Here is a 12846-nt window from a genome sequence, read left to right as displayed (position 1 = left end):
GAGCTGCTCTCCAGCGACCATGCAGCCCAACTTCAATATCTCTCTCCGCTAGCATCTTCGCATCTCTACTCAATCTACTATTCCTACCCGCGCCCTGCACCTCTGCGACCGCAGTCCCTTTCTTTCGCCCAGGCTACCCCTACTCGAGAGGCCTCGCGCGCCTCCTGCACCTCGACACTCAGCTGCTATCCCCGGACAAAGCCGAGTCTCCATGGCCGAGGGTTATCAGGTCCTGGAAGAATTGGGCAGTGGGAGCTTTGGGAAGGTGTACAAGGCCATTGACAAGTCCACTGGTGACCTGGTCGCTATCAAGCAGGTCCGTAGCTGGAACCTTCAATTCACCCCCCGCCATCCTGACATACCCAGATTGACCTCGAAGAAACAACCGATGAGCTATCCGACATACAAGCCGAGATCGCCCTCCTAGGCACCTGCAACAGTCCTTATGTCGCCCAGTACATTACCAGTTTCGTAAAAGGGGTGAAGCTATGGATCGTCATGGAATACCTAGGAGGAGGCTCATGCTTGGATTTGGTATGTCCGACTCGAGTACCCAGACGTACTCGCGACTAATGGAACAAGCTGAAACCAGGTCCCTTCAGTGAAGCCCATATTGCCATCATCGTGCGCGAGCTGCTTCTAGGCCTCGACTATCTTCATTCGACCGGAAAGATACATCGCGACATCAAGGCCGCAAACACCTTGCTGAGCGATTCCGGCAAAGTCAAGTTGGCGGATTTTGGTGTGGCAGCCCAGCTCATCAACATCAAGTCGCAGCGCATGACGTTTGTTGGCACCCCATTCTGGATGGCCCCCGAGGTGATCCAAGAAGCCGGCTACGACTTCAAGGCAGATGTATGGTCCCTCGGCATTACTGCCCTAGAGATGGCCAACGGCGAGCCTCCCAATGCAGGCATCCACCCCATGAAGGTGCTCTTCAATATTCCCAAGGATCCTGCTCCACGGCTCGAGGGTGACAAATGGAGCAAAGATTTCAAGGACTTTGTAGCGCAGTGTCTGATCAAAGACCCAGATCGACGAGCGTCCGCCAGAGAACTGCTGCGACACAGATTTGTCCAACGTGCCGGGAAGGTGGAAGCGTTGCGGGAGCTGATTGAGCGGAAGCGCGCTTTCGATGCCCAGGAAGAGAATGTCTCTCATCCGAAATACTACGAGGAGACCATGTATGCCTGCTATCCGTGTACTCCCCATCCCATGTTGACAATTATAGGATTAACCTATCTCCACGGACCGATGAGGACGAATGGGTATTCGATACCGTCAAGCCCGACACCATTCCTCCCAAACCCGTCCCGAAACGCCGCAAGACTGCGCGCATACCCTCCACCGATGCGACGGGAGTCGCTTCTTCATTGCAGCGCATGGATTTGAATGCCGCCCCGCTCGGGTTACCTACCGATTCGCCTGCGCCCGAGACCCGTCGCCGAGTGTCGCGCAAGTCATCCTCTGCGACTGCCATTCGCGTCTCCTCTGGGTCCACACCGACCGCTCGCAGGGTCAGCACCAAGAAACCACTGGGTGTCGATCTGACCTTTGGGAACTCACCGTCTACCGTACGGCACTTCAAACGGGTCTCGTCGGGCGAGAAACGCGCCGCTCTCTGCTCCAACCCTCCTGTGAACTCCTTCCATCCGAACCCACAGGCGCGTACTTTCCGCCCTTCGCCGCCCAACTCAAATCATCCCATGGACATGGACGACGAGAACCAACCTCCAGCGGATTATCCGCCAGCACCGGTGACAAAAGACGCACTCTATGGGATCCGAGCATATAGCAAGGTCCTCGACTCGGTCTTCCAGGAAGCACATGCTGATTCCGCATCGCCTCACCAACGTGACGCTATCTCGAGGGTGGCACAAGCATGGGCGCATTTGGACCAGGTGGATCCGCATGGTGAATTCTTGCTCCTCAGATCCATGGTCGATCGACTCCGAGCGGATCCAAAGCTGGCTTCGGCGCTTGGCCTCACCCCTTCTCCGACCTCCGCACCTTTGAGGAATAATACCAAGACGAGCGACAACAGTTGCAGCGGTTCGACCGTTTACGGCACGGATACTATGCGCATCCGCTCCAACTCGACGACTACCGGTTCCTGTTACTCAGCGTCCAAGTCCTCCGCAGATGCAGCCAGTCCGGCTCCCGCTCTTGCTCCACAGCGTGGCCAAACACCCTCGTCACGACCCGCCTCGTCCGCCTCCTCGGCAGCATCACCATCCAAGGGCCCTAGGCTCGTGCTCGCGCAGAACAACCCCCATCTCAAGTCGCACAGACGGCGCCAGAGTGCCCTCGTCAATGGAGAGAAGATGTGGGGTGCCGACAAGTTTGGCGACATCGACGAGAGGAGACTGCCCGGGCATGTGGAGAAGGGGATGGAGCAGCAGGGGTTGCTGGCCGATATCCTGTACGGCCAGTGGATCAATGGGTTGAAGGGGAGGTGGCCCCTCTCTTAGCAAGGACGGACGCAGTAGAGCGGATGTTTTTCGATTCTTTGTACTCATATTTTGGTGAAGGTCAGGTAAGTACGGGAGTATTTGTAATGGTGTTGAGGGCGTGTATATTATTTGCTTTCTTGTGAGGGGGAATGAAGGGCCTCGTGGGATACCGATGAGGACCTGTGAGGGATGCATAGTCTTGGAGTCTCTGGAGTAAGAGGTGTAGATCGTTGGGCTTTCTAGGTATTCATAGCTCGTCTAATGTCGTCAATTATAATGTCCCTGAAGAACGATCCATTGCCAGTCTAGACAAGTCCTGTGTACTCCAGGGCTAGGTCTGATGTTGTCACCCTGCCAAGCCCAACTTTCAAACTAAACCTGATCCATACTAGCCTCTTTTCAACCCCAGCTCCATAAAATTCTTCCCGCTATCACCGGCCCTCCTTCCCTTTTCCCTTCCTCAACGCATCCAACAGACAGTTCAACCGCCCATTTTTCTCATGCGCACGTCTTGTGTGCCTGAGTCAACCCTTTCTTCAAAGGAAGAATTTCCCATTGGGCGGCTGTGATATAGTGATGCGGAGAGGAATGCCTGGAAGGGTTGACGCTCTATTAGAGCTGGCCGTGCGTTGAGTTTGCCTTTTTTCAAGGTGGATGGGTTGCGCGGGCGGTGTCATAGGGGCGGTACATTTCCCTTTCTTTCTTTTTTCTTAGGAAGGGGGAATAATCCAATACGTGTCTATGTGAGACGTATGACTTCAATATTCTGCGAGGACCTATATAATGGCGGCAGAGCGTGCAGAAGACGCAACGTTGAATGCAAAGTTGATGCTCTGGCGTCGCCAATGTGGATATCCCATGTCGCAGTCCCAAATCCCTCCACAGAAATCAAATCGTTCATCCGACGGAATTCCAGTCCTGCGAAGCTGTGCCTGCTGCATCGCTGCAGTTCCAACCCAATTGCCTGAAATTTCTCTTTCCGATAGCCCCTCTCCGATTGCCTGCAAATCGCCCGAATCACATTGCGCACCATTTCAACCACCTCAATCACCCAGTTGTGTCCTTTTCCGCACGCTCGCCCTATCTAATCCACATCCTACCTCTCGCCTTGGGGCACCCCGCTCCCCTACTCCAGCACAAACACCCCCCCCCCCCTTCCACCCATACCACACCTCCGAACCTTAGTCGAAGATCTTCATCATCCCAGCCTGAAAGTGGACAGTGTACCAGCTCGGTATGAGCGAATGTCGTTGGAGAATGTCGGCCTCGCGAGTGCAGAAATAGTAAGAACGTGCTGGGCAGCAGCAAGTCCTCTATGTTGACATGTGGAAGCAAGAATGGCAGAGAGTTGTTTCGCAGAGAAGTTAGATCTTGAACAAAACGTCCCCGTCGCCGACAATGACACTGATGGTGCAGAAGCAGACGCTTATCCAGCCCATGGGTCTTCGAAATATCCGGCCATGCGAGTGTTAGGACCTTTTCTCTGTCGCCATTGGACATGTCGAGCCAGCGTTGGCGGATCGTTTCTTCGTGGCGAATGACGAGGTCATGGAGTGCGGAGTAGTTAGACATCACCTCCTCCGACATCTTGACTGACCAGCGCCCGAAACTCTCCGGCGACGGGTAAGTAAGATCGTCCGGACGCAAGACATCCTTCAGCCGGTCATAGAACTCCTTCCCAGTGGCGAAATCATGGTCGATAGGGTAGCTTTGTCTGGCCGGGTGTCATCTTCCTCAGCTGCTGAGAGTTGAAAGAGGAATTTGTGCGTTGAAAGACGTTGCATGCGATGAGAGATTTAAGTCGCGTTGTTCTGTCGTGAAGAAGTGTTCGAAGATTTGAGCGGAGCCGTCTGGATCGATGGTGTTTGCTCAATCGCTAGGTGAAGCTAACATAAGAGACAAGCGGTGAAGCGGTGAAACCGATGATGTAAGCACGGACATGAAGTCATTGGCTGTGACGAAGAGAGAAGGTATGGAAAGGGATCAAGGTAAATATGGCCAGGAGGCCGTCATAGGCATCGCCTGTCATGATAAAGAAAATCGATATCCGGAACCTCATAAAGTTAAAAAGGGGCACAAATAAGAATTATTACGTGTAAATGTCGCTCCAAATGATTAGGCGCCTCCATCAAGTGACCTCTTGACTCCTACCTGAGGCTCCACCCACCCCCGTGGTGCACGAAGGATAACCTACCCGCTTATTTGCTGCGTTTGTAGATCTTCTTGAGGAAAGCTTCGAACACCTCCTTCTTCAAGCCTTCGGACTCGTCCACTTTATCAATTTTAGCTCTGATGTCGGCAACGCGCTCTTCTTCCCACTGTTCGTAGAATTCCGACAGCTTCAACTCGTGATACAGTGCTTTCACCTTCGCCTCTTTCTCAGAGTCCTTCTGGCCATAGTTCTCCTCTAGGATCTTGCGCTGCTCGGGAGTGACTTTCCGGAGGGCCTGGTTGACCAGCCATGAGCACTTGTTGTCCTGGATGTCGGTCCCAATCTTGCCAAGCACCTTCGGATCGGCAAAAGCGTCGAGGTAGTCATCTTGGGCTTGGAAGTATTCGCCCATCGGAATGAGGATGTCCAGACACGTCTGTAGGTTCTTGGGCGTAGCAGCGCCAATGTAATGCAGGGCGAGGGCAACGGGGAGATAGAACGAGTAGTAAGCGGTTTTGAAGATGACAATGAAGGAGAACTTGTCCAGGCTGAAGTTATCGAGGTCCACGTGGTCTTCAGGAGCAGTGAGCAGATCGCACAGCTGGCCAAGCTCGGTCTGGAGTGTGACTTCGTGGAAGAGCTCAACCATGTCAATGTAGCTCTTTTCTTGGCGGAAGTGCTTCTTGAGGAGAAGATAGATGGAAGATTCGAGCATAAATGCATCATTGATAGCGATCATGCCGACTTTGGGAACGAGATACCAGCAAGGCTGCCCACGGCGGGTCTTTGAAGAGTCCATGATGTCGTCTGACACAAGGAAGAATGCCTGAAGTAGCTCAATCATCCAGCCAAGCAGCGCCGCCTTGAAGTACTCCTCGGTGCCAGGCTCGAGTGTCCTATTCAAGAGGATGGAGGCAGTGTCCACCACAGACATTCCCCTGTTGCATTTTCCGCCTACAGTGTTGTAGTTCAATGACTGGACCTCTGGTAAGCTGCAGGTTTTGGACAATGAGACGGTCCATGTACATTGACAAACCAATCCAGGGACTGCTGAGGCAGCTTGTACTGTTTGCAATGCTCTTCGAGATCGGCCACAATGCGCGGCCAGACGCTCTCGAACTCTTTCAAAGTGGTAGGCATCTTGGGCTTCGAATTGACAAACGCACTTGGAGTCAATGGCTGCTGAACGAGGAGAAGTGGGCTCAGGAGGTGGGCATAGAGAGCACAAAGTTGTTCGGGGCCGGAGACACTATCCGCCGATTGGCGGCAGCTCAGCCCCGCCATTGTTTGTCTCGGCGCGTGGGAGCTCCGTCGACATCGCGTGTGTCCATGACTCGCGCTAATTCAACGACAACTGGATGAGGGAGTGAGGGAGATTTCTGGATTTCGGAAATCCGTTCTCCATGTCTTGACGCTCTTCAATAGGTGCTCCAAAATGGGTACCCTTTCCAAGGCCGATGAGGCCATCCTGAAAGCGCAACTGCAGGACGCCGTCATCTCCTGCAATGACCGTTGTCTCTATCAATCCGCGAAATGGTTCGACGCTTCGATGCGCTGTTGGTGTGTTGGACAGAGTATTAATGTTGGATTCTAGGGCTGCCGAACTGCTCAATTCTCTCCCCTCCGCTGATGACGACGGTTCTGCGACCGACATCGATTCGCCCATGTCTGATGAGCCTATACCCCCTCGTACGCCTGTCGGATCGGGACGGAATGACCCAGTCGAATCGAATCTTGAAGCACGCGAAGCGCACAAGTACCTGCTCGCGAAATCATACTTTGACTGCAGAGAATATGATCGCTGTGCCGCGGTTTTCCTTGCCGGCAATATACCAAGGGACTTTGAAATGCCCACGTCAACGCCTCTGGCAACAGCGAGACCATCAAGCAAAGGAAAAGCCAAAATGGGTACCCCTACAAAGGCAAAAGTGTCGTATGACCCCTTACGGCGTTTGAGCCAGAAGGCCCTCTTTTTAGCCTTGTATGCGAAGTATCTGGCCGGCGAGAAGAAGATGAACGAGCAAAGTGAGATGATACTGGGGCCAGCGGATGGAGCTGCTGCGCACAACAAGGAGTTGCCTGGAATATCAGCCATTCTTCAAGAATGGTTTGCCAACGTCCCATCTTCGGGAAGGGAGTCGCAGGGCTGGTTAGAATACCTTTACGGCATCATTCTTGCGAGAGGCAGGAATGACAAGCAAGCTTTGGAGTATTTCATCAAGAGCGTGCACCTATACCAGTACAATTGGGGTGCGTGGCAGGAGTTATGCAACTTGATAGGTACTCTAGAGGAGGTTGGTGCATCATCCTCACCTGGGCGAGCGAGTCTAACGTCCTGCAGCTCACAGCGGTCGTGCCACGCTTGCCTCGAAATCTCATGACCTTCATTTTTCACGTGTACGCCTCGCAGGAACTTTATCAAGCGACGGAGCAGATCCATGGACAACTCTCTCAGATTCTCAGTTGCTTCCCATCTTCAGCATTCCTCAAGACACAGCAAGCGTTGCTGCATTATCACGCCAAGAATTTCGATGAGGCGGAGCAGATATTTTCGGACCTCCTAGTTTCCGACCCTTACCGTATCGATGGCTTGGACTCCTACTCGAACATTTTGTACGTCATGGGCATGAGGCCAAAGCTAGCTTTCCTGGCCCAGGTCGCTACCGCAACCGACAAGTTCCGTCCGGAGACATGCTGCGTTGTAGGAAACTATTACTCTCTGAAGTTAGAACACGAAAAGGCCATAATGTATTTCCGGCGTGCTTTAACCCTTAATCGGAGCTTCCTCTCTGCTTGGACGCTCATGGGACACGAGTGGATAGAAAAACATAATACGCACGCCGCTATCGAGTCGTATCGACGAGCAGTGGACATCAACCGGAAAGACTACCGTGCATGGTACGGGCTGGGTCAGACGTACGAATATCTCGACTTGCACTCATACGCACTCTTTTACTACCAGCGAGCCGCTGCTCTTCGACCTTACGATCCTAAGCTCTGGATGGCTGTTGGCCAGTGCTTCGGCCGGGTTGGAAAATACGCAAACGGAATTCGCGCTTACAAACGTGCTTTAGTCGCCGGATCCTACGTTGACAATCCAGAGGCCAGCCTTGTCAGTGGAGAAGGATCAAGCCTTGGAGGAGGAGTCCTCGATCCCGAGGTCCTCTATCAGATAGCCCTGTTTTACGAGCGTCTTGAGGACATGCCCGAATGTGCTGCATACATGGAAATGGTGCTGGCACAAGAAGAAGGGCCAGAATATGAAGAGGGCAGCGGGGAGGCGAGCGGCGGTGTTGGTGTGACTGCAACAACCAGTAAGGCAAGACTATGGCTAGCGCGCTGGGAATTCATAAGAGGGATGTACCAGCGGTCAATGGAGCTAGCAAACGAGCTGTGCCAGGACGGTGTGGAGGTTGAAGAGGCTAAAGCTCTCGTGAGGGATATCAGGGCTCGGATAGAGAGCGAAAGGAATGAAGGGCGAACATGAAGATCTAGTTGATGTATTGGCACGAGGATAGAGAGGTCTTGTTTCGGCTTATTGCATCGGAGGCGCTTAGGTATGATACCCATCCAATTGATTGCTCCTTCAAATCACTACGGTGTTTCTTCACGTACAATGACCTGGTTGATAGAAGTTGTAGCGATGTCACCATGAGGGCTTGTCCATACAGGTTCGGGACCGTGGGCCCATTGAATCTTCTGCTGACTGTTGTATGTCATCGTTAAGTGTCCAGATGTCGTCAGTCTCAGTCCACTAATCTCAAGGACACGCAATGGACACAACAATCGACCACTCTTCACATCAATTACGACCACACCAATCTCTAACTAATAAATCTGCACTTTGTCGACTTGGCCCGTACATGAGCAAAGCCGAAGTCACAGAAACCGCTCATTTCCACACAGGTTTCTCAGTGCTGTCACCACTCTCAGCTCAGCCCTCCCATGGACAGGTGACGAAACACGAATCCGCTACCCTTCACGTCAAATCGCGACAGCGCCAGTTTCTAGCTTTATGAATTTGCGCTTCCGCGACTTCACCGCCGAATTCGCAAACCGGAGTAAAGAAAGCAGCCCATTGACTGATCGAAACTCTTCCACACCCTACCATCGAGTCTTCATGTGTCTGACGCATGACCTCAAGTACAGAGAAACGTTCAACTGAAACCCTCAATGGCAGCTACACTTATTGGAATGATATTTCCAGATTTTCACAACTGTAATTTGGCAAGTCCGCAAGGAGGCCAATTCTATTTTTGTCACTGGCGCACTCTACAAATTATTCCAATCTACTGCGATTCACAATAGGTACTGGCATGTTCAAGACGTCGAAGATCATTGATACCAGCAATTCCGTAAGTTGGAACGTGTGAATGATTTCAAGGCGCTTAAAGCAGGTGACCCCAGCCACGAAGTTATAAAATGCTGTAGCGGTAGCGGAGACAACCTCAACACATTTATTCCCGGAAATTACTAAATCAACTTTCAACACACCCATAACCGTGCCGCATACCCCAAGAACGACTCCAGCAACAATATACATGCCAGCAGCTGCGTCCTGGGCCGGCGATATTCCTATATACAACATACGGGATATACGCCGAATGCCGCACCCCCTCAAACCTGAGGATGTCAATCATCTATCTTTGCCAGTGCTTAGGGGCCTCGCGAAGAAGATACGTGAAATGCTCTCAATGGGGATAGGTTGGGACGAATTCAGCGCCCTGAAAAGCAGTTTCGAAACCATCAAACAGATCATCTCTGAACGGATGCGAACAGGAGCATTTCCTGCTGACCGGCCGCATCCAAGGCATCCAGGCCAGATGCCAGATACTTGGCCGGGAATGTCGGACGCGCCAGGTATGACACGGGGATCTCCTCCTAATATGAGTGACGGGTATACAAATGGGCCTGATATGCAAATGCCGGGTATGGGTAGTACCTCTCGTGGTTATGGAGGCGTACGACCTCCAATGGGCTACGGAGACCCACTCCGTACAGGCCGCAGGGAAGCTCCGAGAGGGCCGCAGACTTCATATACATCGCCTCGCCCCGACGCCAATAGATCCAGTCCCCATGGTTCTCCTCCCTTTTCAAGCAACCCCAACCCCAACACTTCCAGACCATCCCAACCGGCCGAGGCCCCACCTGGCAATACCGTGCATGTAGAATTGTATATCCTCCTTGGTCTTACACCTGAGGCTACACAAGAAGATATTGTGCGCGAAGGGAAAAGACTGAAGGCACACTGGCATCCAGATAGGAATAAAGCACCAAACGCTGAAGAAGAGTTTAAGAAAGTGAGTGAAGCAACGGAGGTGTTGAGCGATCCGCGCAGGAGGAAGTGCTATGATGCAACGGGGCAGAAGAGCGAGGCTGCTTGTATGCAGTGGGAAAGTGCAACTCGGGGAATGGGCGGTGGAATGGGCGGTAGAGGTGGTATGGGAAGGGGGTTCGGGGAAGGATATGGGGGACGATTTGGGGGGATGGGTGGGATGGGTGGCGGATATTGGGGAGGCTATGGTGGTATGAGTGGGATGGGCCCTGGACCTGGAGCATACGGAGGGTATCACAGCTTCTATGGCGGGTCTCGCCGTTGGTAGAATGCTGGCTCGTCATTTGCGTAAGGGAACAGGGAGAATATAACATTGATAGTTGCACTGGACTTGGGTTGGCAAGGCAGAGGCGTTTAGGAAGTGCTTAGTTGCGTTTAAAGCGGAATGGGCAGGCGAATGTGCTTCTTTCTTATGGCTTCTACTTTTGAAGTAGAAATGTCAGAGTTGTGCCTTACAAACTCTGTTAGGTTCTACAAAAATCGCAGTGTGTCTAGCGTTATCCTACAAAGGGCCGCGGTTGGTCTACTGTCATTATAATAACATACATCTATCCCTGTAGCTGTGTTCTACGGTTAGACCGCAATTTGTAGTGCTTTCTACATCTAAACGCTGAGAGTGGTAATCAATTATCTTGTACCCGATGGTTGAGTGAACAAAAATAAATGATTTAAGGCTGATAGCCCCAATAGCAAGTACAAATGTTGCTACTAAATAAACGCTCTGAGCAATTAAAGTATAGCATATTGCTGTCGCCTTATACGCGTGGTTGTAGGGAATTTTCCGCACGTAAGAGTTAATCGGGCCAGTTGTCCCGCTATGATCGCACGTTATTCTTTCACGTGAGAGTACAAGTAGCTGCTAATTCCGACTATATAGGATGAGTTCGTTTGCTATAGAGTACGTACGGTAGGCGACCTCACCTTCTCCAACGACAAGTTGCCCACGCTCCAGAACTGAATGCAAAAAATGCCGAGGTCTTCCGCTGCAGCAGGAATGTGTATGCCATTGTCAACTGAACCTATCAGACGCTACCCAATGTACTCACCGACAAAAAAAGCCCTCCGCTAGCACGCAGAGAAACCCGCCCACCCAGGCTTTGATCGCGGCGTGCGCGAGGAGCAGCCCTGACTCTGGTCGAACAGCACTCAGCCAACTCGGAACCACCGGTCCCGTTCTGCCTAACCACTCCTTGGCTGTTCGAAGAACCACCCTTCGCAGCGTAGAAGCTGGGCGTGTCGGCAATGAAGCGGAGCACGCCTGAGCCTCTGCGTGCAGAGCCTTGTGAAATTCGCAAGGATGGTGGACTGAAGCGAGCCAACAGGCAGAAAGGGTTTCGGTGATGCAGCAGTTCGCGAGCTAGTGTCAATGCTTGTCGTATAAAAAGACAAATGAGGGTGTAAAGATAGAGGAGAAATTACTCAGCTAACTCGGAACCACCGGTCCCGTCGTGCCTAACTACCCCTTAGCTGTTCGAAGAACCACCCTCCGCAGCGAGAAGCTGGGCGTGTCGGCAATGAAGCGGAGCACGCCTGAGCCTCCGCGCGCAGAGCCTTGTGAAATTCGCAAGGATGGTGGACTGAAGGGAGCCAACAGGCAGAAAGGCGCTCGGGGATGCAGCAGTTCGCGAGACGGCGTCGGTGTTTGTCGTGTCGTATGAAAAGACAAATGAGGGTGTAAAGATAGAGGAGAATGCAAATCAATAGAAGAGAGGGGGAGTATCAAGAAAAGAGAGGGTGAATATCAATAAAAGAGAGGGTGAGTATGAATAAAAGAGAGGTTGAGTATCAACAAAGGAGAGGTTGAGTGGAGTGGAGGTGATGATGGAGGCGGAGAAGTGGAGGTGAGGTTTATGAGCATCCATGCCAGAGAACTTGCAAGGCAACCACACGAAGGCTGGCACTAGCGCCTTGGCAGAGGACGTCGTCGCGTTGTTCGGGTGAACAATGTTCCGTTGGGTTGCTCAAAAGATGAAGACCTATGGTGTACTAAGCGTTTAAGTACTATTCTCACTTACTACTACGAAAAACACTACTTCTTGGAATTAACAATTCTTTGGGCTCGGCGCGGTTCGATGGTGCGGATGCTGTTCCGGGGGAAGTCAGTCTGCTTGTAGCGTATGAGAGGCTGCCGGAGATGAATTGGAGTAATGCACATAAGGACCAGATTGCGTTAGTCCTCAGGGTTGTTGATGGTGTTGATGATGAGCTCGAGCGGGATGCGCAAGACATGGACATGCGAGGTGTTGACGGTCCAGGGAGTACGGAGAAGAGAGACGTACCGACAAAATACAAAAGAACTGTGGTCGCAAACGTCAACAACCACAGCTTCTGTAGAGGCGTACCTTTCAGTAGTCTGGTTATGGTGTAGATGACCGGATGGATGTGCTGAGACGATGGTTGTAAATCAAGTGTTGGCTTCGACTCACCTTTGCCGAACTATCCAACTTTCCAGAATGATGTCGCTCTGAAATGGTGTTCCTATCAGGTCACTTTCCTTGCGAATGCCTTCTTCCCTGATCGCTGTTGCTAAACTCACCTCATCTAGATCACGCTCATTCTGTCAACACCAGGATACCTTAGGGACGCGGGTTGGTGGGTGAAAGATTAATAGCCACAAACCCAATGTGGGTGAGATTATCAACAGACTCATTTCCCCTCGCGTGTTCATTCTGTAATACTCCCAGACAAGAGAGACGGACATCCAAAGCTTCGACTAACAACCAATCGTGAAGTGGGCGGTGACTCGTGAGTTGAAAGCGTAACATATGCCTTGCTCGGACAGAGATGAATTGATGCCATGCATGCAACCGCGAAGAAAGCAAAAACGAAATCGAAGATCCAATCGAGCATTAAAACTCGAATATGCAGGAGCCAACGTATAGGGTAATACATGAAGCCTAGCCGTG

At 52.0% G+C, this 12846-nt stretch overlaps 5 protein-coding genes across 5 annotated transcripts; 3 read left to right on the top strand and 2 right to left on the bottom strand.

The window, feature by feature from the left end:
* Positions 1 to 211: 211 nt before the first annotated feature.
* EI97DRAFT_477389 (Pkinase-domain-containing protein) lies at positions 212 to 2752 on the top strand (the record flags this gene model as incomplete). The annotated part of the gene is made up of 4 exons (XM_033801957.1): positions 212 to 316; positions 367 to 538; positions 593 to 1184; positions 1232 to 2752. 4 exons carry the CDS (start codon positions 212 to 214, stop codon positions 2469 to 2471), a joined length of 2109 nt encoding a protein of 702 aa, XP_033657455.1. The 3' UTR covers positions 2472 to 2752.
* A 725-nt stretch (positions 2753 to 3477) lies between these two features.
* On the bottom strand, positions 3478 to 4346 carry EI97DRAFT_105481 (uncharacterized protein). The gene has a single exon (XM_033792927.1). It carries the CDS (start codon positions 4038 to 4040, stop codon positions 3534 to 3536), a length of 507 nt encoding a protein of 168 aa, XP_033657454.1. The 5' UTR covers positions 4041 to 4346; the 3' UTR covers positions 3478 to 3533.
* Positions 4347 to 4651: 305 nt separating this feature from the next.
* Positions 4652 to 5745, bottom strand: EI97DRAFT_447587 (uncharacterized protein; the record flags this gene model as incomplete). Its single annotated transcript, XM_033800104.1, has 2 exons — positions 4652 to 5581; positions 5632 to 5745. 2 exons carry the CDS (start codon positions 5743 to 5745, stop codon positions 4652 to 4654), a joined length of 1044 nt encoding a protein of 347 aa, XP_033657453.1.
* Positions 5746 to 5933: 188 nt separating this feature from the next.
* EI97DRAFT_429686 (TPR-like protein) lies at positions 5934 to 8226 on the top strand. The gene is made up of 3 exons (XM_033797499.1): positions 5934 to 6141; positions 6200 to 6899; positions 6947 to 8226. The coding sequence occupies exons 1-3, from the start codon at positions 6041 to 6043 to the stop codon at positions 8090 to 8092; spliced, it is 1947 nt and encodes a 648-aa protein (XP_033657452.1). The 5' UTR covers positions 5934 to 6040; the 3' UTR covers positions 8093 to 8226.
* Positions 8227 to 9773: 1547 nt separating this feature from the next.
* EI97DRAFT_366182 (heat shock protein DnaJ) lies at positions 9774 to 9959 on the top strand (the record flags this gene model as incomplete). The annotated part of the gene is made up of 1 exon (XM_033795027.1): positions 9774 to 9959. A coding segment is annotated over one exon (186 nt), but the record flags the coding sequence as incomplete, so codon positions are not given.
* Between the last annotated feature and the right edge of the window lie 2887 nt (positions 9960 to 12846).

Source organism: Westerdykella ornata (assembly GCF_010094085.1).
Source record: "Westerdykella ornata strain CBS 379.55 unplaced genomic scaffold EI97scaffold_2, whole genome shotgun sequence".
NCBI lineage: Eukaryota > Fungi > Ascomycota > Dothideomycetes > Pleosporales > Sporormiaceae > Westerdykella > Westerdykella ornata.
This window is presented reverse-complemented; position numbering and strand designations above follow the sequence as displayed.